At 40.8% G+C, this 27,336-nt stretch overlaps 1 protein-coding gene across 3 annotated transcripts in view; it reads right to left on the bottom strand.

Moving 5' to 3' along the window:
* ATP9B (ATPase phospholipid transporting 9B (putative)) overlaps positions 1 to 27,336 on the bottom strand; it is a 190,734-nt gene that overhangs the window by 29,971 nt on the left and 133,427 nt on the right. For all 3 annotated transcript variants that reach the window (XM_066623335.1, XM_066623336.1, XM_066623337.1), the window contains exons 14-17: positions 18,542 to 18,654; positions 13,976 to 14,224; positions 3,079 to 3,240; positions 471 to 563 (exon numbers count right to left, since the gene is read on the bottom strand). In XM_066623335.1, the coding sequence (XP_066479432.1) occupies positions 471 to 563; positions 3,079 to 3,240; positions 13,976 to 14,224; positions 18,542 to 18,654 (617 nt within the window). The remainder of the gene's footprint in view (positions 1 to 470; positions 564 to 3,078; positions 3,241 to 13,975; positions 14,225 to 18,541; positions 18,655 to 27,336) is intronic.

Raw genomic sequence — 27,336 nt, 5'->3', positions numbered from 1 at the left:
TGGGTGCTCGGTGAGTGGGTGCCAGAAATTTGGCTAATCTGGGTATACGTGAAGTGCCCAGGTCAGGCAGGCTGGACTCAGAACTCGCGTCAGAAGACACGGCGAGTTCAGCAGGAAAAAATTAGCAATCAAAAATAATTTAAATTTTTGGGGGGGAGGGATTTATTGGGGGGGGCAGGGCCAACACCCCTAGCAATTTACCAGCCTAAGCCAAGACCCAAAAATGGGGTACTTCAAATTTCACCCAGACTAGGTCTCACAAAAGTTTTACCAGACAGCGCCAAGATACAAACAAGGTCCCTAAAATGGCCTGCCTATAGGTTGCGACGAGGGACATTCCCATCTGTCAGGAATGCCCCCATCTCCACCAGGGAACATAAAGTATTTCCTTTTTTTAAATCCAGCATTTGTTATTAAACATATGTAATTAAAAATAATACATTTGAAACATTTGTTATTAAAAATCTTACCTCCTCTTCTAGCCAGTCATTGTACTGAACAATGGAGGCCATTACAACATCTGCACCTTTTATATAAAATGTGATTTCACCTGTAGATTCATCCTGTAATTGAAAATAAAAAATTAAAATAAGGGCATGGATCACTCATACCACAGTGTAGGTGAAATGATCTCAGAAGAGCAGGGGCGTCCAAAGTTTTTGGCAGGAGGGCCACATCATCTCTCTGATACTGTGTCGAGGCCAAGGGGGGAAGAATTAATTTACATTTAAAATTTGAATAAATTTACATAAGTTAATCTACTAGAGGTGGAACTTATATGAATGAATGAAGGTCTTGCAATAGCTCAAGGCCTATAAAAGGCCTTGCACAAAGCAAGGCTGGCCTTTCCTTTGCTGCCACTACCACATCACAGACGTGAAACAACAAGCAGTGGAGGGAGCGCTCATCCCACAGCTCACGCAAGAGGTCAAACAGTTGCCCTCACGCTGAGAGCAGTTGCGTTGGGCTAGTGTGGGCTTCAACAAATCTCTGGGGGCCAGAGGCTCCTTGGAGACTGGGGGCTCCCTGAGGGCCGCACTGAGAGGACTCGAGGGCCGCAAGTGGAACCAGGGCCGGGGTTTGGGCACCCCTGCAGTAGAGTATGATTTGTACCCCTTCCACAATGTACAATAGGACATTTTAGAGAGTGGGAGCCCTGCACTCATTTCCAAGCTGTACAGTACAAATTACTATTATGGGAGAACTTGGATGGGAAGACGGGATGTATTCACCTCCAGTTTCCCCTAGCACGTTTGGGTAATCATTTTGAGACTGCGCGACCAAATTGGTAACGGTACTCTAAAAAAATTATCTTGAATGCTCATAATTTTGACCAACAGATAATTTATTATTGTTATATTTTATTTTCACAAAAGCTTTTATGGCAAAAGAACAAAATGCTTGAAAGCATTCTTAATTTAAGATTTGTACACCCTTACCAGGAGCACCTTACCAGGAGCACAATCTGCAGGCTACCTGGTCCATGCCGCTTCTGTTTGAAATGGAAGTGGTGCAGTTTGCTACTTTGCTACTGTTCATATCAAGCAGAAGTGGCATAGACCTGGCAAGTGGCATGGTCACACTCCTCATAAATAAACTAAAGGGGGAATGGGCTCCAAATTGCCTGTTCCTGCCTCCTTGTAGGGTGAGATGACCTGGAGTGCTGCAGTCTTTCCCCCCTTCATCTTGCAGCACTGGAAGAAAAAGCGGCGGGGGGGGGGGGAAGCTCAATATCTCTTCACAATGCTCCATTCTTGTGTGGGATTTAAAGTTCAAAAGGAAATGCACCCTTTTAAACTTTAAATGCTGTGCGAGGGGAGGAGTAGTTCCTTTCTTGTCCAGTTTAAATGTTTAAAAGGATGCATTCCCTTTCAACTTTAAACCCCATTGTGAGAATGGGAAACATTGTAAAACATTTCTAAAATTGACCACCAATGTTTTACTGTCAATGGTGTATATCTTGTTAGGGGTGAAACCATTAACCTGTTTTGGGGAACTTGGGCAAACTATACTTCATCTATTTTGATATACTGACAACTACTACTGGTGAATTCAAATTAGTCAGTAGGCATGGGAGCATAGGGCTGGTTTTCAGGCCTCCAAAAGGAATTTTATTAGGGGCTTCAAAGTTCATTTTGGGCCTCTTCTCAAAGGGGAAGGGGAGAGGTGAAGCAGAGCAGGAAGCGTGGCAGTGGGGGTGGACAGAACAGAGGCAGGGAGGAGCAAAACAGGGCAGAGGGCAATAGCCTGGCTGGGGCCCAGGTCTAGCCGCCCACGTGGCATTGGCAACTAGGTACAGTAATACGGAAAACCAAACATCTAACTTTCTAAAATATTTTAAATAAAGAAAATCATTGTAGCAAATTACCATTATCCTACTTAGGCTCATACATACTAGAATGGAAAGTGTTCTGTTTGTACCAAAACTTACTTCTGCAGCAGCTGTAGTTTCCCCAGGTGTGTCCCTAAGCTTCTATACACTCCTGCACAGTAAGTGGATCCACAAGCCAAAGAGCTACTGTAGCAGGCCAGTTTCCTTCCAGATTTGACACTGTGTTGTCATGTATACATTCCTCACCCTGGCACATATGGCTTGTGGCAGCAGCCACAGCCGCCCACCTACCCGCAATAATGCCTCTAGCATCCTGCATGGGCAGTGAGACTGGGTGAGTTAGGAAAATGTAAGATCCCAGGAAATTTCTGGGGCCCCTTTTTGACTGTAAGCCCAGGTACAATTAACCCCCTGCACCTCCCTCTCATGGGCCTTGCTGGTTTCTAATGTTCCAACATGGTTTGGAGGGTTGGAAATATTATGTCTGAACCATCCTTTATGTAAACAAGATGGAAACATCTTAAAGACAAACTAACCCTAGACAGGTACATGTGAAAATGCAGAATGGATCTCTAACAACATAATTGACATAGGACTATCACTTTAGCCCTAGTTTAATATTTACTGAGGGGGCATGGCATCTGAGAGGAACATTTCTGTATTGGCAGAGTTTGCCAGCATCTATATATAGTTATGCACACCACCAAAATCACACTCTTATAAAAATGCAAACAAACAAAACATACTCTCACTATGATTCCCATTCGCTTGCTCTCAGATGTGAAAGGAAAAATCTGCAGAATGTAATATGTCAGAATCTGTCCACCAGGGGTTTTCAGTTGCATTGATGTCAGATCCCGGTTCACCAAAGTAAGACCAACACTTTCTGTCCACTGCACCAGTGCTACCTAGACAGAGATATATCAAAAGTCAATTACACCCTTGCTTAAATCAAGCTGAAAGCAAAACAAGTAAATATATACACACTTCTCCCTTTATCAGTATGACAGCTGTAGGATCTTCACTTTATCCATACTGTATATATTAAAGACCATCTCTCTTTCTGCATATCAGAATTTTGATAGTGTGGGAACGGGGGGCGGGGAGGACCAAGTATCTCAGGGAGGCAAGGTACACCTCCTATTTTACCCAATGGGTAGCTCTTCTCTCTGCTTTAAGCTCTGGAGACAGAGTAGGGGATGAATTTGCCTTGCATGCCCAGGAAGGAGTTTTAGGAGGTCAGATGGAATTTTGGACCTTTCCCTGGTAGGACAGAGGTCCAGAAGGGCTCCCTTTCTTGGATGTGGTCCTGCAGGCTTTAGGTGAAGTGCTCTTCAGGACTCATGGAGGATGGAGCACAGCTGGGGAAGAAGCCCTCTTTCATGGGACATGCACTGCCTGCCCTGATGGATAGCATGCCCCCATGCTTTCAAGGCACGTGCATTACTTGCTCCCTTTTACAGTGTATCTGTTTTTGTGCTGAGTTTCTACAAATTACTGCGAATATCTGTCCTAAAGAACAAAAGAAGAAATGTCTCATGGAAATGTGGAAAAACAGGAGAAACATAAGAGTTTGCTCATCAGTTTGCAGCTAAAGCCACATGTGAGGTTAGAACTTCTGATATTTTCACTGTTGGTTTTCAACATGTTATTGATGCTGGATAATGTTGTTGTTGTTATTTGCTCTATTCAATCAAGTCACACAAACACAACTTTTTCCTTATGGCAGGGCTTTCCAAACTGGGACATTGCGACTCCCCAGCCAGAGAGTCCTGGCCACTTTCCCCTTAAGGGGCGGGGGCAGGGGTGAGGCAGTGACATGATCCCCAGCTATCACACTCCACTTCCGTAAGTGGAAGCTGTGCTTTCACTTTTTAAGCTGCGGGGAGTCCTGCAGACTCCCTGCAACCCCAACAGCCTGCTGCAGGGACTGGTGAGTGCATCCCAGTCCCTGCAGCCCCTTAGCCCCCTCCCTCCCCGCCCCCGTAAGAACCGATTGCAGTTCAAATTTTCCTAGATAGTCTGAAAACCACTGCCTTATGGAATTAGACATTTAGCGTGAATCTGGAATGGTTCTGAAATGATTTGGCGTTTTTCCCATTGAAATTAATATAACAATAGTACTTCTTTTTCAGATTTTTGCTATAAGAGGCATTTTCAAGAACGAATTAGGTACAGATAATGAGGGACGTGTGTAGCTGTAGTAGGAAATCTGAAAACTCTAAAATCCCTAAACATTGTATGTACTGAGCACAGCCAAACTATAAAATATCAAGCCAACAAATTTAATTGATATGTACTATGAATCACTGTAAAGTCATTATGTAAATAAAATAGTAAAATCTTATTGATCTCCTGTTCATACAGATTTTCTGTGATGAGAACCATTCTATAGGCTGTTCTACGAAACTAATAGATCCTGTTTAATAAGTTTAAAAATAGAAATGTGGCAATCCAGTATACATGCCTAATGCATGCAGTCAATTAGTATGCATTTTGTATGCTAAAAATGGAAGCTATTATCTTACTTTTACACCATATTCTTATTAAATCCCATGAACTTTAAAAGGTGGTTTAAACCTAATGGATGGTTATGGGAGTAGATAGAAAGATTTCTATTACTGTTATGATTTCATGCTGTGGTAGAGACTTTAGGCAACCTGCTGAGCACTGCAAGCAAGAATTGGTCAATTTTTAATTGCCTTGATTTTTTGTTTGTTTGGGGGTTTAATGTATCTTGAGAGTTACAATATGTATTAACTCAGCATTTAACAGAGTTCATTGCCATTGAAAACGCCCTTGTACAAGTCACTATTGTTATTCACATTACCATGTGACTAGATTCCTCAAATTAAATAACAGTATTGCTAAAATTCAACTGGCAGTCAAGCCCTTCTTAATGCTGGTAGCATTGTGCATGATTGCTCTGGTTATTTCATTCTAATCTGAAGAGTTGCCATGTACTAAAATATTTTCTGGATATTTTAAACTCTTTCTGATCTTGTTATGAGACTGAAGCACTCTGATAGATGATCAATGCTGGGAGTTACACAGGAGAACACACACTTATTACAAGATTGGATGAGGATGAACAAATTGGAATTAAAATCTAGCTTAAACTGAGGCACTGTTCATGAGGAGACCTGCAATTCCAGTATTGGAATGTCAACCAGTTCCTAGATAGGGTTGCAGTCCCTCTGACAGAGCAAGTTCACTGTTTGGAGGAAGTCCTCTTGGATTCCCAAGGCCGGGGAATTTTTATTTTCTAAGCTTGGGATGGTGCATTAACTACACCCATACTCGACAGAAGATTTATTAGATTCTATTCTTTAGACTCCCTCTCTGAGAAGGTCATGTTAGCCATTGGTATTCGCCCTAAGTGTTCTGTAGAAAAGACAAGTTCAAAGAATTCACGCCAGCACCTGTGCAATTCCCATATCCACTTTAATCTTCCCTTTTATTCCTTTGCTAGTTCAACTGCTTCCCTTGAAGTTTAAATGCTTTTGACGTTTTTAAACAAGTGTTTGTGTTGCTGTTTTAGGGTCATGTTTTGAATTCTCATTTTTTTCCACACCCCATATTGTCTGTCATAGTTAACTTTTTTTGTCCAGAGATTGAGTTCCATTTTGTTCTCTTCATTTAGGCAAGACTTCCATTTCCTGAAGGAAGCCCTCTTCTCTTTTACAACCTCCTTGACTCCACTCAAGAACAATGAATCCTGGACCTGATGGTGCTACTTCATGGAATGCACTCTGTTAATGCGGCTTTAAATAAATTTCCGTGACCTTCAGAGAGATCTGATCATCTTGACTTTCCCTTACAACTCCTTTTTACTAGCCTCCTCATTTTTGAAAACCTTTTTAAAAGAGAAATGTATTTGTATAAGACCTACTTGCAAACTTTCTAGTTATACATATGTTGAACTGGATAGCACTTTGGTCACTGTTTCCCAGTTTCAACACTTATACCTTTCATTGCTATTATGATTGTCAAGTCACCTTCCTTTTTAGAGGAAGAAGGCAGGATACATATATTTTGAACAGAGTGCAAACATACAGCTAATCTGCTGTAGTACATTCTATACCAAAAAAGCAGAAAGCAATCTTGGCATTTAAGTAAAGATGCATATTTTGCTACAACAATCACTAGCCCTCCAAGCCTCATCATCTAATACTTGTTACTGTTCACAAAGAGACTGACTCAAGCTTCAGTACAGTCATACATTGCTTAGCAACAGGGATGCGAACTGGCACCCTCGTCATCAAGCAAGGCTTGACGCTCTATGAAGCCTCCAAAGACGAGGGGAAGCTATGCTCCCCTTGCCTCTGGAGGCTTTACTGAGCCTTGCTGAGGCATATGTGGTGACGCTGCTGCTGGTCCCTGCACACCCTACCCCAAACCTCCGGAGGCAAGGGTAGCAGAGCTCTCCTCAGCTTTAGAGGCTTGGGGTGCGTGTGTGCAGGGACTGGTGGCGGTGTTGCCTATGCAACCCATCACTGGTCAAAGCATTCCAAAGGCGCTCACCTGTAGTCAGCAAAATTAATTAGTAAGTGCAGGAAGAGGCGAAAAGAAACTTACATCATACTTTGCAACCAGTTTTTCTTAAGTTTCAGATATTATAGGCTTCAATGGGCATGCACATATGGGCATGCTCAACATATGCCTTCTTATGTTTGTATCTGGAAGAATCTTAAGCATTAGATGTTGATCTGTAAAAGATCAGGAGAAATCCTAACTGAACTACCTCCAGCCATGATAATTCTGTATGTAAAATAAGAGATTTAGGTAAGACATGAAGAAATTGTATACAAGGCTTCTTTCAGCATGCTAGAAAAAAAATAGTCTATCTGAAACATGTATTGCAGGACTTTATTACTACTACCTATTGCTACTTGGTACAATGCCTAGTACTGTAGGCATTGGAAAAGTACAATACAGTGAAAAGACTGCTATAAAGAGGAGGAAAGCAAAATAAATACACTTTTAAATGTCATTTTTAGATCCACAGGAACAAAAGCTGTTTAAAGGGTTGTGGTGCTTTTTTTCCCTAGCAAGCCTACCATATTAGCTGCAAATGATCCAATACTCCAAAGGTTAATTTTCAATTTTCACAGTGAAAGGTTACTATTACATTCTGACCTGTAAATTGCATCTTTCCGTTAATACCCTATCATCTCATTTGTGTCCCTTTGCAACGAGGACTTGAGTGTTCTATATTTGGTGACTCACATCTGTTTATTATTTAGTTTATGCTTGGCTTCACATACAAGTTGAGTTGGCAGTTTACAGCAAAGTCACATTTTAGATTGTGTGCACAGGTATAACTGAAAAGGTCAAGGCACCAACAGACAAGAATCATCAGGCTCTTGCATTTATTAGATAATTCCAAACAGGCAGTTCAGCCAACTGCACTGATACGTTAACGGTACTCAGACAAGATGCCTATACCTAATAGCCTGTGCTGCGGGTTATCTCCAAAGTTGCTTTCAAAAACACTGGACTTGCTCTCTAGCTCAGAAAAATAAGGTAGACATTTCAACACACACAAAAGGCAACAACTGCCTCTAAGACCACCTTGGGCTCCCAGGATCCCAACCTTTTTTTTTTTTGGCTCCTTTAGCTACCGTTTTTATAAGACTATGGGAGAGTTATGATAGGGCTAAATTGGGAAGAACCAAAGGGGGGGATTTTGGATTTCATTCAAGACTCCTTAACAGATGTAATTCTCCCATAATTTGAGCACTGGTCCCTTCCTGCCAGTTGTTACTGCTGCTGCTACTACTACTTACTAGGCTCACTAGCCTCCACACTTCTACAGTTCCTTCTGAGGGTGAGGTTACACATACAGTAAAATTAAGCATGAAGTAGGGACAAAATGCTGGGGTGATGAACTAGATTGTACCATTCAGACTACAGACAGAGACTATTGTTGAAATTTCATAAACACACATACCTGGCTCCATATTATATTATTTTTATATTTTATTAATTTTATATTTTTATTTATTTTTATATTTTATGAACACAGATTAAGTAGAAAGGTTTCAGTTCATTGTTTTTCATGTTCTACTGGTCTTCTGTTTTGCCAGGAGTTTTTAAACAAAGGGGAATATTCAAAAATATTTCCCCAATATTCATTTCGCCACTTGTGTGGATCAGGTCAAAGTTTTGTTGTTGAGGGTTCCTAACCCTGGCTCCAGCACACAGGTAAAAGGGTGCCACCGATATAGCTGACAGGTGTACCGCCCCAGGACAGGCCTGCTGCCTCCTTCGCCCCCACTGTTCCAAGAAAATCCCCCCAATTTATTTATTTCTGGTTATGCTATTTTGATATCACAGGCCTTCATATATGAATGCCAGCATGCAAGATGAACTGTTCTCCCAAGGATCACTGGCCTACAGGCCTTATATCCACTTTGATCAAGCCTCAGATTCTTGGTTGTTTGTTTACATTCTTTTCCCCTCCCCTCAACAGTCACACATCCTGAAGGAAAGAGGCATGACAGGATTACCAAATTGCATTTGGAAATCCTGTCATGCATCTTTCCATTGTACTGACAATTTGTGTTTGCTCTCCTGAGTTCAATTCTAGTAACTTCATGTGTATTGTACCAAAACATTGAATTATACCTGTATTTTACATTATGTAAACCTCATAAATTGGTACACAACCTCTGGCACTGGGTGCTGATCTGTATTTTAGCTGACAGTGCTAGCCCTGTTTACCTACATTGTGCTTGATTAAGAGAGATTCCTTTCATTCATGCCCAAGTTATCCATTGCTTTTAATGTGTCAAACACCCCAAGTTACACATTCATCCCAAAACATTTTGCCTATACGTAAGTAACTTTTCAATATCCTTAAATATTAAGGGGGTTTGACTAGCAAATGTTCATTCTATTAAGCCGCCTTGGGTGCCCTTTGGGGAGAAAGGCGGAATATAAATCTAATAAATAAAATAAAGTGCTTAAACACTGGCTGTCACTCCCTGAGTGTCCACACGCAGCTCACAGAATCTGCTGCACATGGACAACTGGACAGGAAGCTATATCTTGCACTTTGAACTCTTTCACTTCTCTCACCCCTTCTCCTCTCTTCCCATCTTTAGCTAGTAGCTGGGGTTGGAAGGGCAGGAACCCCCTAAAATCCTTCCCTATAAGCCCTTTTCTTCTCATTCCTTCGGGTGCACTAAACACACTTGCACTATACTACACTCACCACTATAGGACACTCTAGTTAGGGTATAACAATAGTTCTCTATTAGTTCTTTTGGGTATCTATTCTGTGTCCCTTTTAATAAAGCAGTAATCATTAATTGGAAGGTTTCTCTCAGTCTCTTCTTTAAGTAAAAGGGATTTCAATTGAATGCTGGTTTGGCATCCAGTCTTAAGATCCCAGTGTTCTAATAAGGCTGTGTAATAATTCCCTTAAACAAAAACAGCCCTTTTGGTAATATCGCCCCCAGAAGTAACTGTGGTGATGTCACTGCAATTACTTCTGGTGCAGCTGAAGTGAAGCTAGTCACTTCTGAAGAAGCAGCCGGCTTAGCTCTGACTGACTGTGGCTCAGTTGCAAGTGGGGGGGGGGCAGAAATGTGGGCTCTGGATCGCTGCAGAAGAGGAGTGCCACCCAGAGTCCTGTAACTCTCCTTAGCTACATAACTGAAGGGCGCATGGCTGCTTCCTCCCAACATTCCCAAGTTAATACAGATTCTTTGCAGCACCTGATTTACAATTACTGCTCCCATGAAGTTTCTCTCCCTCATGGCTGCCATTTTGGACTCTTCAAGCTCACAGAGCGTAGCTGGAAGAAAGTCAGCCTTCCCACGTTACTTTTAAGATTTGCTGGAGTTAAATGGGTTGCTTTTACGCAAACTGAAGATACCAACAATCCAGCTCTTCATAACCAGGGTTGAAACTCATAATGTGATAACTCCTATGATGGAGATTTTGAGGTGAATGCAGAACAAATACTCCTGTATCTTCTAAACCAGAGAAAGAGAACCAGTTCACCATTTGACTATTCTGTTTCTCGCTATGAGCCAAAAAAGAGAATGCTTCCCTCTCAAACTGACATCTAATTTATTTATATGTATTTTAAACATTTTTATACCACCTTTCCTCCAAAGAGCTCAGTGTGGTGCATACAACTGATCCCTTACTTTTGTCCTCACAACAACCTTGTGAGGTAGGTGATGCTGAGAGAAAGTGACTGGTCCATGGTCACCCAGGAAGGTCCCCCCTTCATGGCTGAGGGGGGATTTGAACCTGGACCTTCCAGGTCTAAGTCCACCTCCCAAACCACTACACCACCCTGGCTCTCTAATCCCACTTGATCAGTGGTGTTGGGTTTCAAAGCTACTCCACAGAATAAAGTGACCATTTGAGGCTCTGATAACCCAAAAAAGATGAACAGCCTCCAGTCAGGCACTGACAGAATGTTGGGTAATGTCACTAAGATCTTAGGTTTAGTACAAGGTTAACCATCTTTCTCAGTACCAAGCCATAGGTTGCCCTCTACCTCGAAGTAGAAGTTTGCCCTTACTTCAAAGCATGTGCTAGAAAAAATGGCAGGAATCTGCTAAATCATTCATAGTCAATTAATCCATAGACATTATTTCACTAGTGGACAAGAAGAAATGTTCTTTCTCATAAACACAGCAACCTTGACACTCAAAAGATACAGATCTTATTGTTGTTGACCATGCTCAACCAAAATAACTTATATGCTGTTCTCAAGAGATATGTTGCCCTCCTTCTTCTCCACTTTCATCCATCATCCCAAGGAGAAGATGGCATATTCCTGATGTGTGGAGGGCTCTGAAGATTTTTATTTCTAGGACCAACTTTTAAATCAGTCAAACTGATTTAACTCATTTATTGGTATAGTCAACATAGGCAAGAAAACCTCTCCCTTTTTTTTTTTAAAACCAATTTTAAATGGAATATGTTCCTACTCAAAATTTCAAAATTTCTCTCCCATATTCTTTTCCTTTCTCTCCCTCTCATTCCACTGTGTTAAAATTTATGACATAGAAAAATTACATTCAACATTCAACAATTGTATGAAACCATATGATTTGCAACCGGTTTAATCTTGAAATATTCTGTAAATATTTTGAAGGGAACAACTTCTTCACAAAGTTAGATTAGGTCTTCTCACTAATCTAAACATGTGAATTAAAATAACCAATTTTTATATCAGATGTACTCCTATGGTTTCGCCTCACCTTGATATCCTCATAAAATCTAATGTCTAAATAGTCCAAAATTGAAAATTGCATATAAACTACTACGAATATATGCATGTAAACTACAGCCAATAATAGGCAGTTATTAGAATAAGTAATCATTAGAAATTGTGACTAATCCATCTTCCCTGACCAAAGAGGGGCAAAGGTCTTCAAGGATTCCTGTTCATAGCATGTCTTGGAATTACTTGAGCTTGTGACCTTTGAACTTTATTGCTCTACTGACTTAGCTTATATCCTTTTATGACTGTTCATTACATTATTTTCACACTAGTTCACCATGATTTAACTGGACATACATATATGACAAAAGTGCATAAGAGGAGTTGAGCTTTATCAATAGAGTCCTCAACATGTCCTCTTTCCTTGCTGTGCTGTGGAGGGTACAAAGCAACAGACAAATGAAATTTTCCATTCTTTCAGAGAAAATGAAATATTGATCACTTTTCATAAGAAACAATGAGCTTGGCATAAGTAGAGCTCATGCTATGAATACAAAATAAGTTACTTATCTGAAGCTACAGTACCTACAACCATTATAAAGACTTCCCTATTGGTCATCATAACTGATATTCCTACACCATGGATATTATACATATTTGAAATTTCAACGTTCATATGTATTTATTGTGCAATTTAAATATAATTTAAAAGGTTTAGATTAAAGCTGTGGAAGAACTTGTCTAAACTGCCTGCAGCTTTTTCTTTATTGTCTGTTGTGAAATTTTCTGCACAAGCTATATGGTGCAAACTGCTAAGAATATTATAATATGCTATTATATACCAAAATATAACCCACTTGTCTATGAAGCATCAGAAAACATTGCATTGTTGAAGAAATTTATTGCACTAAAATCAATCTGTCAAATGATACTGTTGCTTATTAACCAAATATGTTTTGATAGGTCAACGGTGAGGTTAAAAGAAAACATCAACTGAACCATTTCCTTAAATAAAGCTCCAGGGTGCAATATTCACAGCACTTTATTCAATAAAAATGCTTTTAAAATGGTGCTTGTGTGATTGGGAAACAGTGCCATCATCCGTCAACATAACTGCAGGAAAGTTCAATAAGCTAAATAATGAACCATTTACATTATTTTCCTTAGGCTTCAGTAATTTGCAAGCATTGCATCAATAGAGCTCTTTAAAAAATTATGATAAAGACTTTCCGTTTCTTTTATATTATAGCTTTCTATTTGTTCATATAATTATTTTTAGATTTAAACATTTTCTAGTATATATTAAAAAACCTTAGGAAATAACAAGTTCACAAGAATTTCCAAAGAGATGAAATTGAATTTTAAGAATTACAAAGCAAAACTGAAATTCAGAATTAAGATTGTTTTGCCCAAATCCTTATATTTCAAAACTAAAATTATTGCATGACCATGGCTATCAAGACATCTTGATATCTACCTTTCTATCAGATATGCACCTTGACAACTATCTCTCACAGATATATGAAAGCGGCCATATATCTAATTCTCTTCTAAATGCATATCTGCCATTTGATTCCCATATATCATACTTTATATTTGAGCAACATGTTTGTTGTATTAATGTTTGATTTTCTTTAAAGTGTACCAACACAATGGAATGAAACAGCAGTGCTTCTATGATAAACAGAAGGGGAAAAAACCACATACATTCATGGATCCCGTATTAGCGAATTCACGTATCCTCAGGCCAGGTCCGTATGCGTGCCTCCTCTGGAGAAAAGGGGAGTTTTGCTCCCCTTGTCTCTGGAGGGTCCTCTGAGCCCAGCAAAGGTCAAGTACTATGAGGAGGCATGCTGCTTTATCCTGCCTGCCTATGAAGTAGAGAAGGAGGAGTAGAACAAGTAATTGCTTCCCCAACAGTTTTCCTGCTTGAACTTCCTGGGGTGGTCTCAGCCCTCTCTGGTATGGTGTCCTTGAGACTAGCTATTCTGGATGACTTCAACATTAAAGCTCAGGTCTTTTTCACTGGATACAGTTTAAAATTTGCCTCCAGGACAATCACGTTTTTCTCAATATCTGGTCCTATTCATCTGGCAAGTTTTATGCTCAATTAGATGTTTTGTTATGGACTGTGTTTTCTGCAGGTGTGAGGAGCTCAGTGTGATTCTCACAGTATTTTCTCTTAATAACCAGATATCTGCATAGATTAAAAAAACACTAACAGCATTTGAATATTAAACATTTGAAACTATGTATGACAGATCCCAATAATTATTAGAATACCATCATATCATAACAGATTTTGCTGCTGTATTTTCTGTACTAAGCACCTATTGTGTTGATGTAGAATGGAGAATTCTATTTGTCATTATGCTTTCAGCAAGTGTCAAATTTAACATTAAAATAATGCTGACATTTCATTTAAAATGTAACAATATTGACAGGCTTACCTCATCAGGGCTAGAAGCCTGGTAAGTTCTATTTTCATCACTGAAATCCTGATCTACTTCAGCATATTCTGTTTCTCCAGTCACTCCTGCTCGAGATTCATACACTGGTGTAACATTGTGACACAGTGCAATGGCTTTTACTGCTTCATGTATGCGATTACTGACAGTTTTGCGAACTTTAGGTGCAGAGGATTGCATCTTTCTGGAAGGCGTTGAACTGGTATTGTTTCCATTGGATTGAGAATGAATCTAGAACATTAAAAGTAAACATCCAAACAAACAGAACAAATAATGGTCAATTAATTATCAGTTTAATCTCTGCTTTTCTATCTGAATTATGAAGTTACACACTTCTTAATTTTTTTCACTTTAGTATCCTCCCAAAACATAAAACCTACAGGTTCTCATTCTGAAATTTCACCAGATCATTCTATAGGAAATTCGTAAATTTCAAACTCTTCTACTTCATTCAAGTTTACGTGGTTGCTAGAGACATCTAGAACTTTCCATCGTTGTATGCATTTCTTTGATCTTAGTGGATACCAAAAATCAAAGTACACATTATAGTGGGCCCTCTGTATCCATGAGGATTTGGTTCCAGGACTCCACGTGGATCCCCAAATCCACAGATGCTCAAGTTCCAGTGTATAATGTATATCAGGGGTGTCCAAACATTTTGGCAGGAGGGCCACATCATCTCTCTGACACTGTGTCAGGGGCCGGGAAAGAAAGAATTAATTTACAATTTAATATTTGAATAAATTTACATAAATGAATATATTAGAGATGGCACTTATATGAATGAACGAAGGTCTTGGAATAGCTCAAGGCCTATAAAAGGCCTTGCACAAAGCAAGGCCAGACTTTCCTTCACTACCACTGCTGCATCACAGATATGAATCAGCAAGTAGTGGAGGGAGCCCTCGTCCCACAGCTCAGACGAGTTCAACCTCTCAACAGTTGTCCTCATGCTGAGAGCAGTTGTTTTGGGCCAGCACAGGCTCAAGCAAGTCTCTGGAGGGCCAGAGGCTCATTGGAGACTGGGGGCCTCTGAGGGCCGTAAGTGGCCCCTGGGCCGGGGTTTGGGCACCCCTGCTGTATATGAAAGAACAATTGCAAGGGAAGTCAGGAAGGGGAGAGGCAGGTTAGTGTATGGCACTTCAGCCTTGTCCTTGGCGGAACCTAGATGAGACTCACTGACTTCCAGTTGGGTTGGGCGGCCACCACCATCCTGAGGAAGAGAAGGCCTGGCAGGAAGGTGGAGGGCACCGGCGCAGAGCTCTGCGCCTCCAGCCACAGTTCTCAGCCTGCTCTTTGCTGCTTCCCATTTACAGAAGGCAGAGGCTGCAGGAGTGGAGGCAGTACTGCCACCTTCTCACCACCCCCTCTGCTCCAGCTGGTGCTGAGCCACCACCTGGTGGGCACCCGTGTTCCGCAGCTCGGCAGTGCCTGTGACCACCGGGCTGCGGAACGGGAGCGTTCCCAGGGGCGTAGGGGAGGCGTTCTGGGGAGGGGGGAGGTGTGTTTGGGGGCGTTCCTGGGGGCAGGGGAGAGGTGTGTCCGTGGAGCCGAGCTCCGCAGGATCCAGGGCGCTCGGGCAGGTCTGCTTGCCCTACACGAGCACCTTCACTTTAGCGGCGACCAAACAGTCGCTGCTAAAGTTAGTAGTCCCATTGTGGGTTTGCTTCCCTTACTCAGGGGAAGGGGACAAACATCCCCTTCTCTCAAGGAGCCTCCTGTGGTAGCACGGGTGGCCTTGGATCCCACAGCTTCAGGCAGCTCAGGTCCCACAGCTCCAGGCAGCTCAGGATTGGGCTGTGAGTTAAGAATTTTTTCCCATGAAGTGGGCAAAGGGATACTCCCATTACACATGTAACATGCAACCTATCCTTTAGCCCAGCAGTTCTCAAAGTCTCTGGGAGAGTTTGAGCCACAGTAAGTGTGTGCAGGAGTGGAGGGAAGGCAGTAACGCGATCTGCTGGATCGTGCTGCTTTGAAGGGGCGCAAAGGCTTGCTGCCACTTACCAGAGCCTGCAGCAGCCTCCCAGGAGTGTGGGGAGTCCCCACGACAGTCTTCGCAGGGCTCCCCACACTGCAGAGATCCTCAAAATTGAGATCGCGACCACTTCCAGTTTTGCGTTCGTGAATCTGGAAGTTATCACAGTTTTTACTGACTCTGCAGCGTAGGGTGCCCTGCGGTGGCCAGCGCAAGGGCTCCCTGCACCTCTGAGAGGCTGCTGCAGGCTCTAATAAGTGGCAGCAAGCTCCTCCAAAGTGTTGTGATCTAGCGGATTACGTCACTGCCTTCCCCTCCCCTTAAGGAGACATACGCCAGGGCTCTCTAGCTGGATGTCACAATGCCCCACTTTGAGAACCACTGCTTTTGTCTATACAATGTGACTCAGACACACTGATTTTCAGGAGTTTTGTTGAGAATATAAACGTGACAAAACTTACAGTTATGGTTGTTTAGCATATGCCTTAAAGTATACATTAGGCAACAAGAAGTATCCCTTAGAAACCGGGTATAATCCTGTCTATTAAAATAAATGGGAAACATACCCTTGCCTTTAATGGAATATGGAATGCACCTTGAGAGCACAAGTTTTACTAGCTGTTGGAAAACAATAAAATCTAACACCACAGTAGTGTGCCCAGGCAGGGAAAAAATAATTGCTGTTGTATTGGTCACAAATATATCTGTGAAAAGGCAGGCTAATGCAATCTAATGCTCCTGTTTCTTGAAAACGAATTTCTTAGGTCACAATTCCTCTCACCTCACCAGTATTGTCAAACTAACTTTTTGTTCTCTATAGGGTAACATCACTGAAACCCTCTTTGGCAAGCAAGCTTTTCTTTTTGACTCCGTGTACTGATCCACTGAACCGTGAACATTCTGCCCATCAAATTACAGTGTAGTCTAATAAAGGGTTTAACTTTCTGCTCATCTGGCACCGCTTTTCAGCTACTGCTTAAAACCTCTGCATTTGCATTCTGCTAACACTGATGCCATTACAGTCACAAATAAATTAAGCTGCTTTACTCCTTCTGAATTATGTTATGTTTATTGATGCTTGTATAATTTAATTTCACACAAATTCCATTAAAGATTATGCCCTCTATCACAAAATGCTTCCAGTGGGGAAATATAATCAGGTTATAATAGATTTGTGTGTTGCATTAGAGTGGACCTACTTGACTATTGTCATCTTAATAATAAAACTGAACACAAACAAGGGGAAAAAAATCAATGTCACACAAGAACCACTGTATAACTAACTGGCTGCTATTATAATCATTGCTTAAATAAAAGAATGCTGCATACATATTTTCAGAAGCAACTAGTAAATAGCTATTTCCCTAAGAAAGCCCATCTTCACTTTTCCATATTTCACACTTACTCAGAAAATATGGTACAGTGAATTTATTTACAGAATTACAGGAAGAAACGTTGTCCTGTGAAACAATTCAAGAACAAGGACTGCTGACCTGAATTTAAAAAAAAAAATTCTTAAGATCTCTTGGTTAATTAAAAATATGCAAAACACCTCAGAAACAGTATCCCGTCCCTGCATCTCTCATCTCAAAGTTAGTTCAGGGTTTGTGAATGAACATGGAACATATTGTGCAAATCAAATGGGCTTCTATGTCCCGATTTTTGCAGTGTAACTACAATATATGCATGTGCTGATACATACATGCAGGGGTGGGCTCAGGGGTAGGGAGAAGACTGCACCTAGAAACACAACATAGTTGGACCTCGGTATCGGTGGGAGATCCATTCCCAGAACCCCTGCAAATACCAAAACCTGCAGATAAGTGAATCAGTAGGTCCTGTCCATAGGACCTCCAGATGCAACCAGAGATGTTTTCTGTGAGACTAAGAAAGGTTCCCCAATATGACTGGAGGACACCTCCAGCTGCAGCCAGGAGCTCAGTTCTGGCCTTCCACTAAGGGGTCTATTACCCACAGGGAATTAAATCAGCAGGTTCTGAATCAACTGATACAGAAGAAGCACCTGTACTTTTTCCAAGTTTTTCTTTATCTTTGAATATTTCTATACCTCAAAAGCTCCTGAAAAAGTCAAGCAACATAAACAGCTGCTGGAAAGCAGCTTTTTTCCTTTGTCTGAAACTCCATTACTAGCAAACACATTTTTGTGGATTGGATCCTTTCCATTTGGAACAGCCACCCTCCAGGACTGGCAGGCAAACCAGTATGTCAAGGTAAAAAGAGTGGAATGGAGAAACCAAGTGGGTTCCACTCCTCCTATCAGGTAACAACAACAACATCATCAGATCTAGGTTTTTAACCCCAAGCAAAGGGAGCTTGGGTGTTCTTCTCTGCTAGTTGGCTGTGAGATCCCTACCGGTAGAACATAGCAGACACCTACTTTCTGTACAGTAGACAGTGCTAAGAACTGTAAAATTCGTCAAATGATTCAGAACAAAGCAGTGAAAGTTCTGACAAGAGCTGACCATTCAAACTATATTACGATAGACTTTTGAAAGAGATGCAAAGGCAGTAAGGATCACAAAGGATACTAAACAATAAGCACTAAATACCTGAGAATAGGAATTGATAATGTGATTCTGAATTTCATCCATTGTGTCTGTTCCATATGACACAGTGCCTAGATGGAGGCGCTTAAATATCATCTCATTCTGGGTCAGTGTACCTATAACATAATCAAATACACATGAAAAATTAAGATTCAGTTTCTTAGTGGGAACTTTTTCTTCTTATAAAGCCAGGGATTCTCTCATTTTGCTGTTTCACAGATTGCAGTGAACCAGTTAAGAACTACTCAGTTTCCCAACTGAGAAAAGAGAACCAGAAGATTGCTGTGGGATGAGGTTCAGGTTCCAAGTAAAATTATCCAGCTTGAATATTCTCAAGATAGGAAAAATGAATGGCAAAAACCTCTCATGAGACTAGAAATTGGGCTTCTGTACTATTTTGCAGTTAACATTAAAAATGCTGGCACTAACTGTTTAGCTACATTTTTCAAAAGTTAATACAATGTAAAATTCTTTAAAATAATTGTAATCCTGGAAATACTTCAGCATATTATTTTCTTGACAACTATACGGCACTCTGGTGTATCTACCACCTAACAATTTTAACAGATTGAAGCAGGTTCAGGTAGCCCCAGATAGCAAAGAATCCACAGATATCCACTTCTTAAAAAAGCATGACGACATTCATTAAAAAAGGCAGAAACAAAAAAAATTTGGTATGTGCAAATGTGTTTCTTCCCCCAAGAAATCAGTAACACTATTAGGAAAAAATTACAATAGGGACCATGTGGCAAATAAAGAGAGATACCATGCTGTCTCAAACAGGTCATTGAAAATTATCATCACTTCCCATTTCTACAGATTTAGCCTGTAATCGGTGCTAAGCCTTGAATTTCAGAATCAACACAAATGGCATGCTTTTAGAGATCACTTCCGATCTGTAAGAAACTATAGGGTGTCAGTCAAGGAGTGACATGATGTTCACCACTGTCAACACGGACACCCTTGATTCCAAGACAGCTTTAATTGAAGGGTGGATGATGCGGGATTCGATGATGAGACAGAGGCCAGAAGTCATCACCGGACAGGTTCATCTGCTAATTCAAGTCAAGGAAGTTTGTATACCATGTTATTTAAGCCCAAGTACAGAGTGAATAATCTCATTCTTTTAAACTATGGTCAAATGGGAATTATTTTTGACATTTAACTGTTCTAGAGGACACATTATTACCTTAGTTTTTTCCTTCCATTGTTGCAAACCAATACACTTCTGCTGAAAGATGTGGGATAATAAGTGTACCGTTTCTAAAAATCATTTTTAAAATGTGTAACAATACATACATCAGAAACTCTTCAGAGAACAGAATATATTCCCTTCTATAGACTTATTCTTGATCTCATGCCCACTCTCAGTATGTCAGTTAAACACAGCAAGTCATAGGGAAAAAGAACGCTAAAGCATCAGATACACTATAATTAGTGTTCAGAAATTAGATATTGTTTAGACAGTTAACATCCACCTTGTGCACTGGAAAGGGGACACCTCTGCTTGAGCATGAGGTATGTTCATGGTTGTCGGATTCAAATCTTTCCAATTACACATTGCACATGTTCAGTTTCTTCTTCCCTTTACAATATTCATGACTCATTTGTGATCACAGAGTTAGACAAATCAATTTGCAGAAGACTTCTAGTGAAGTTCCCCCCCCCTTTCCCTCTTGAACATATTTATTTTAAAAAGTGAATATTAAATTCATTCTACAACCATGAAAAATCCATGGAACTTCTGCAATTCCTTTCTGTAAGGCACTAACCATTGCATGCACTGCACTCACTTAGCCCCACTGAAATTGTGCGGATATAAACCTATGTAATGTTTATATAAGTCTTCATAAAGCGGCAAGGCAAGGATGAACATTATCAGATATGCTTGGGAACTCCATCCCATAATACTGTGCGGACACTACAGAAAATTGGTCTTGCTCCAACAACCTGCACATCCAGCCTCCTGAACAAAATTGGTCTACAAAGCCACATGATCTCTGCTGATTTTTAAAGAGCACAAGAGATTTTATATGTAGGGCTCAAGACAAAGGGAACTTTATGGGCTAAAACTAGTACCTTTCTTTTACTAATCTCCCTCTTTATTTTCTTTTTGTGTAGAAGATTTAAAATGTAGTTATTTATTCTGTATGCAATGTTTTATTTTTAGTTATATATTGTGTTTTGAACTTCTGTATCATTGAAAATATTTTTTTAAAAACTTCTGGAGTGCCCTGGTGCAGGGGGAAGAAATCCCTTGTTATGTATCACAAGTGGCACCTCCTTCTGCTGTAAAAACAGTTTCTTGTAAAATAGGATATCTGCCACAGCAAAAGAAGATGAATTACCACTCAAATAGCACCAGTTACAAAAATACCATTGCTTTTTCTTCACAGTCTCTGTGCAAACACACATATACAGGAGACCAGAAAATGAACACACCTGGTGGAGAGCGAAGGTACAGTCAAATGAATAAATTGTTCAGGTCAGTTCTACAAAATCTGCAGTCATACACTTTCTTGCTTCCAAGGTGTAATGATTGCCAAGTGTAGAAAGATGAGAAAAGGATATCATCACTGCTCTAGAGTCCCTTTTGAGAAAGAAGAGGAAATGACGACTCCCCTTGTGAAATAACTCCCTGACTGAAGTAGGAAGAGGGTTCTTTGCCAATTTTTAACAGAGTTCAATGGCAGAAACAGTAAAAAAAAAAGTGCTGAGAAAATATGCTGTCCCTTCTTAGCGTGAGGCTGGTATCCTTGAAAAAGGAGGCAATCTCACCTAGGTAGAAGGCAAATGCTCTTCAAAATTCAAGGGGCAAACAATAAGCTCAGCATAATCCTTTGGTTCAGTAGTGAAGGTTCATCCTGATTCAGGTAAAAACTGGAGACATTTAACAGAATTATTATACCTAGCCATAGAACTACTTTATCCCAAATCAGAAAACAAGGAGTATAATTTGAAGGCTTATCAGACAGAGGTGATGATTACCAGAGAGAAAGAGACTAACTATTTTGCCACACAGAATACAGAACATCATGTGCCCCAGGAAGACCTTTTCCTCAAAATGCACTGTGCTTAATAATTTCACTGCATTCCAGAGTTTCTCTCTCATTGCTTCTTTGAAATAGGTCAGAAGGATTAGTGCATAAAGATCAAGGCTATGCATGTGAAGAAACAAGACAATGTTGGGGATTCATTAACACTACTGGTCATTTAGGTAAAATCTCACTGAGGCGGGAAATAACTATAACTATAATAATAATATTCCAGTGAATACAGTGGGAGAGAGTGGGGTCAATACAAAATACTGAGATATAAATGAATTCATGTTAGTGTTGATGAGATGGCTGGAATCCACAATATTCAAAAACCAAAACTGCCACACATATTGACGAAAGTGTGATAGTGGGCAGAAGTAGATACACTGGTGCCAAGGTAAGAAGTGGTGCCGTGGGAGAGAAATGAAGCTGTCAAAAATCTGTCATCTACTGCAGTGCACAAGGCGATTAGAAAGCAGATAATCTCACATGACAGGTAATGACCTCTCCATGGGGATTTGACTGTGAAGCTTATGTAGAAGAATCTATCCCAACTGAGATAACAAACATCACAATCATCTTATAGATGACAGATGGTTGTCAAGGAGATATAAAATGACAGAAGAGTTGTAAAGGAAAATTGCTCTTGCCTAGGTAGGTGGTGGTGAGGTTAGCTGCCCCAAGTACAAGAAGAGTTCATCTGTCAACAAATTTCTGGGGATATGTGTTAGACACAGCATGGTAATGACACAAAGTAAAGAGAGAATGCCCTCAGCAGGGAGATGCAGTGTCACTGATCTCTATGCCATGTTCCATGCATTCAATTAGACATCATGCTCAGGAGAGGGTGTTCTGGGAAGATGCAAAGGTGTAAACTTGTCAAGGATGGACTGTGGTGAACTTTCTGTGCTTTGATGAAGTAGGTGGAGATCAGAGGAGCAAGAGTCAGTAGGATCTCATATGTAAATGGGGAGATACTGGGGAAAATGCTGTAGTGGAAGCTGAACTTACAGAACAAGTATTGAAGCCGCTCATGGACCTTTAGTTGTACGGAGGGAAGAAGATGAATGTGAAGTAGAAAGAGGCAAAGAAGAAGAAAGTCATCAGCATGGTGCCTCTTCTTAGACTCTTGCAAGGCTCCAATGGAGAGTTCCAGGTTTGATACCAAGCTTCCTTCTTGTAGTCTTCATTCACAGACAGCCCGCAGTTGTTTCAACAGTTGTTTCAGACTTGGTGAAAATGAGCAACTAACAGAGAACCAAATATGCTGCACTATGAAAACAGTCTCAGGAGCTACAGTATCAGAGTGGAGAAAAGCTTGCAAACATGAGCAATACTTTCTATGAACTTGTTTAGGAAATGTCTAGCAGGGCACAAACTGATTTGGCATTCCTCTCCTTAAACAAAGGTGGCAGCAATTGTTACTGTTCAAAAGCATACCTACAACACCTCTTAAAAGCAATCTGCTATGGCAAAGGTCGACAGAGCAAGTGACAAAACCCCTTTCCTCAACACAAATAATAATGAATTATTATTATTAATAATGATGATGATGGACAATAAGTCATCTTATAAGTTACAGAGAAAAAGATGCTTAATTATGAAAAGGTGCAGAAAATGTTTGCAGAGGAACAGATGCTCCCCTCTGCTGTGGTGGTGAAAAAGGAAAACTGAGGTGCAGCTCTGCAACTTGAGGCACATGAAAAAGAAGGACTCCACCCCCCTCCAAGAAAGGCTATAAGTGCAAAGAACAAGACGTTCCAATTTTATTTTCTTCATAACTTTACAATGATGCTGAAGACAACAGTGAAAGAATACCAAACTTGTTTAAAGAAAATACATTTATAGCATTTTTTAAAACATTAAGTCTTAAACATTATTTTGTTTATAGTAATTGGCTAATTCCAGAACTTCTAATGAGAGGTTTGCTCATTCAAATACTTTAAGAATGTAGAGGTTTCTGAGACAGCTAGAGGGTACAACAGGCATTATATAATGTAAAGCTGTCTTAACTTTGCTTTTGATTCATTTGCCACATAAGGAAAGTATATTAAGAAAAACTTTGTGTGGGATTGCTAAAGAGAAATGCCCTCTAATGAAGCAAAGAGTTTTGGCTACAATGGTATCATTAAACACAGAACAAAGCAGGCAAGGAGGAAATTAATTTCTAAAACAAAAAAGTCCTGCAGGCATCATTCCATGGGTGACAACAGATGTGATTCACAATAGAGCACTAGGGAAGGTTTGGTTTCTTTAAGCAAAAGCAGAGATCTCTAATCAAATATTACTTGATGCTAATTTGGCCAAATAGCAAAATTCTAATGAACCCACAGTAAAACAAGTAAAGACTGCTTGCACAACTATAAGAACTTTGCTAGGAATTACAAGAGAAAACAATCTTTCATCCAAGGTTCACAGTTTCTGAATTGCACTGTTGAGAGCTGCCACTTAAAGACTATAGGACCAAAGTCATCCCGCTCAGCAGATGTCCAAGACCCACAGTAAAAATCACCAATTTTGATGGAGGTCAGTGATGGGACAGGTAGATTTTAAACACAAAATGACTGCCCTAGAAGCCAATCCTAATGTGCTACTCTTCCACATTTAGCCACCAAAAATTCTTTCAACAGCACTCACTGTAGCCTCCAAATCTTGCCATCTGGTCCTTCTTTGTATACACCCAGCTTACCATCAAAAATCCAACAAATATCATATTCCACACATTGACCCACTCTTATACTTTGCAAACTTCACAACAGTTGTGGACTTAATTTAAGAGGATGGTGGGAAACACCAAAGCATGGCAAATCCGCCACTACTAAGTTGGCCCCAAGGATCAGAACCTTTGTTAAAAAGGATTTCCTATTTAATGGGAGATTTCCACAACCTCCCCCCCTCCAAAATTTGGCACCCCTCCATCAATGGGAAGATGCAATCAACACAGGAGGACACACAGAGCGCAGGTTCTATCTAAAAAGAATAAGCACATATGGTGGATGTTTAGTGCTATACCAGTGGTTCTCGAACTTTTCCAGCTCGCGCCTCCCCTGACCCTTGTAGCCATTGGCCATGGCTCCCTATTACAACACCTCACCTCAGTTACCCCCAAAATGGGGATGAAGGTGTTATAATTAATAAAATAAAAGTAAAAATAAAGTTATTATTAATTATACACTAGAAACAAGGCTGCCAGCACTCTGAGGCTGCAATCCTAACTACACTTAACTGAGAATAAGCTCCATTGAACAAAATAGGACTTCTGAGCAGACCTTGTTGGGATTGTGCCCTGAGTTTGTTAGCAGCACATCTGGAGGGTTTTGGAAAGGGGGGGGAAGAAGTGATGAATTTGCTGGGGAACAGGAAGACTTTGTTTTGTGTGTATCTGCTAATTGTAAACTGATGCAAACTGAGACCTAGAGACTGTTTGGCTGGAATCCTAACCCAACTTTCCTGGGAGTAAGTCCCATTGAACACAATAGGACTTACTTCTGAGTAGACCTAGCTAGGATTGTGCCTTTTGTCCGACAATAGCAACCAACAGAGTACCCCCCCCCCTCAAAAGGGGGCAGGAGGAAAAAGGGGAATGGCTAAAAAGGAATGGGGATTTTAATTTTTGGAGACAAAGCCATCAAGAGTGGCTTTTTTGCTCTTTTTTGGAGGCGGAGGAAAAAGAGAAAGGTGAAGATCCTGGGTTAAGCTGACACAGACCCCAAGTCTATGTAGGTCTACTCAGAAGTAAGTCCCATTTGAGTCAATGGGGCTTATTCCCAGGAAAGTGTGGAAAGGATTGTAGCCACACCCAGCAAGATTATAACTCACCCCAAAGTAGACAGGGGCTGCTCACACACATACACCCAACATGCAGGTGCCACCCCTGTTCCCCCCAGGCAAGACGGAGGAATGCAGGCTGGGGCATTTGGACGCTATGAGCAGGCTGGGCTCCCCAAGTGGAGGACTTACTCTTCCCTCCCGCTTTGAAGCCTGCCAGGAGCGCCCCTGTGCTGATGAGATGCAGCACCTCCAAACGGTTTTTTCCTCCAGACTTGACCAATCCCAGGACGCCCAGGGAGAGGGGCACACTGGGAAATGTAGTCCTTGGGGCGAGGTTGCACATGGAGAGAGCTCCATTCTGAGATTCGGCACCTCTGCCTGCCCAGCCAGCCTTCTCTCCCACCTCCTCCCAGCATGTTTCACAGCCCTCCCAGCCTCACGCTCCCCCACCCACCTCATTCACAGCTGCAGAAAAGCAGCAAGTCAGCACGTGCAGTGCAGCACAGCGCAGCCCAGTCCAGCCCAGCCTCTCTCCCCGAGATGCCTGGCTACGCCCCTGGAGGTTAGCCATGCCTCCCTCAGGAGACGGGATGCACAGATTGAATACCTCAGAGTTATACCATTATGGAACTTCACATATCACAGCTATAGTGAAGCCTCCCCAAAATGTGAAGTCCAGTGGAGGGGCTCACTGCATTACTGTTCTCACAATGGATATCTAGGATATCTAATAAATTAATAAGGCTGAAATCCTAGTTATTCACATAAATGGTGACCTTGGTCTTTGTCATGCAATGTTTAACATATGTTAACTCCAGATAAATGTTACACACAAACCTCCAGTGTTAACACATTAGGAGCTAATACAGGGCTTCCCCAGAAGATTATGAATTCCATTACTCTATGCATCTGTTCAACTATTACATGTGTTAAGTATCTCATTTGGTCCACACAGCCGCTAAAATGTTAATTACAGCACTCAAATGAAAGTGTATGCATTAGTAAATAACTGTGCTTGGAAGATGGTTTGTATTTGTTATAATTGAATACTGTGGTTGCTGTCAGGAAGGACAAGGGAGTTGCAGTATCACATTCTAGGTGTCAAAAACATTCAATAATATTGCCAAATATCTTTGTTTTTTCCCCTTTACCATTAGGAACTTCTCATGCCCTAGACAGACTAAAATGTCATGCTCAGCTGCCCTCGGAAGACACTGGAAACAATGTCCCCCCCCCCCAATAATGGATGACGCCTTTCTGTCAAACATATATGTGATTCAAGTCCAAACAACCTGGCATTTTGGGTAATGGATGCTATAATTAAAATGTGAGTCCTAAAGAACCTGTTGTTTTAGTGGGTGTTTTTAGTAATGGCTTTGTTCTACATGTAGATAAAAACTCCCTAACAAAGGAATTAATGTATTGCTTTAATAGGCTGCACCCTGAGTTAAGTTTTAAAATTTATGAGTTCTCTGCAGCATTGTTCTTTAAACAATGGTATTGTCAAATGCAACCAGTGAGAAGATTAAAGTTCTCCCAGCAGATTAAGTACAAATTATCTGTCCTCCTGTTTCAGCATCATTTGTTCATTTATCACATAACGTCTAGTATTTCTGGTCAGTGTCAATATGCTCTGCATCCTTGCAGTTAACAGATGTCTTCTCTTGTCGAATGAATTACTTTATGTTTCACGCACTGGTGGCCGCAGATGTGTCACTATAGCAACATCATTAATTTCAGATCTTACCGGAAACATGCACTCCAATCAAACCTAATTATACCACATTGCTTTCTTGTCCCACAATAAGGAAACTATAATGCAATTATTGGGATACTTCATTTTCTATTCTGCTGTGGCAAATGAGAGAGCCACTGTGATGGACGCTTCTTGTCAAAAAGCTTATTGATAAAGCAGAAACCCAATTTACAATCATACAAAGGACTACCTTGCAATTATGTTAGTAATGTAATGCTTCTCAGACTTTAGAA

Source organism: Tiliqua scincoides, chromosome 4 (genome assembly GCF_035046505.1).
Source record: "Tiliqua scincoides isolate rTilSci1 chromosome 4, rTilSci1.hap2, whole genome shotgun sequence".
Lineage (NCBI taxonomy): Eukaryota > Metazoa > Chordata > Lepidosauria > Squamata > Scincidae > Tiliqua > Tiliqua scincoides.
This window is presented reverse-complemented; position numbering and strand designations above follow the sequence as displayed.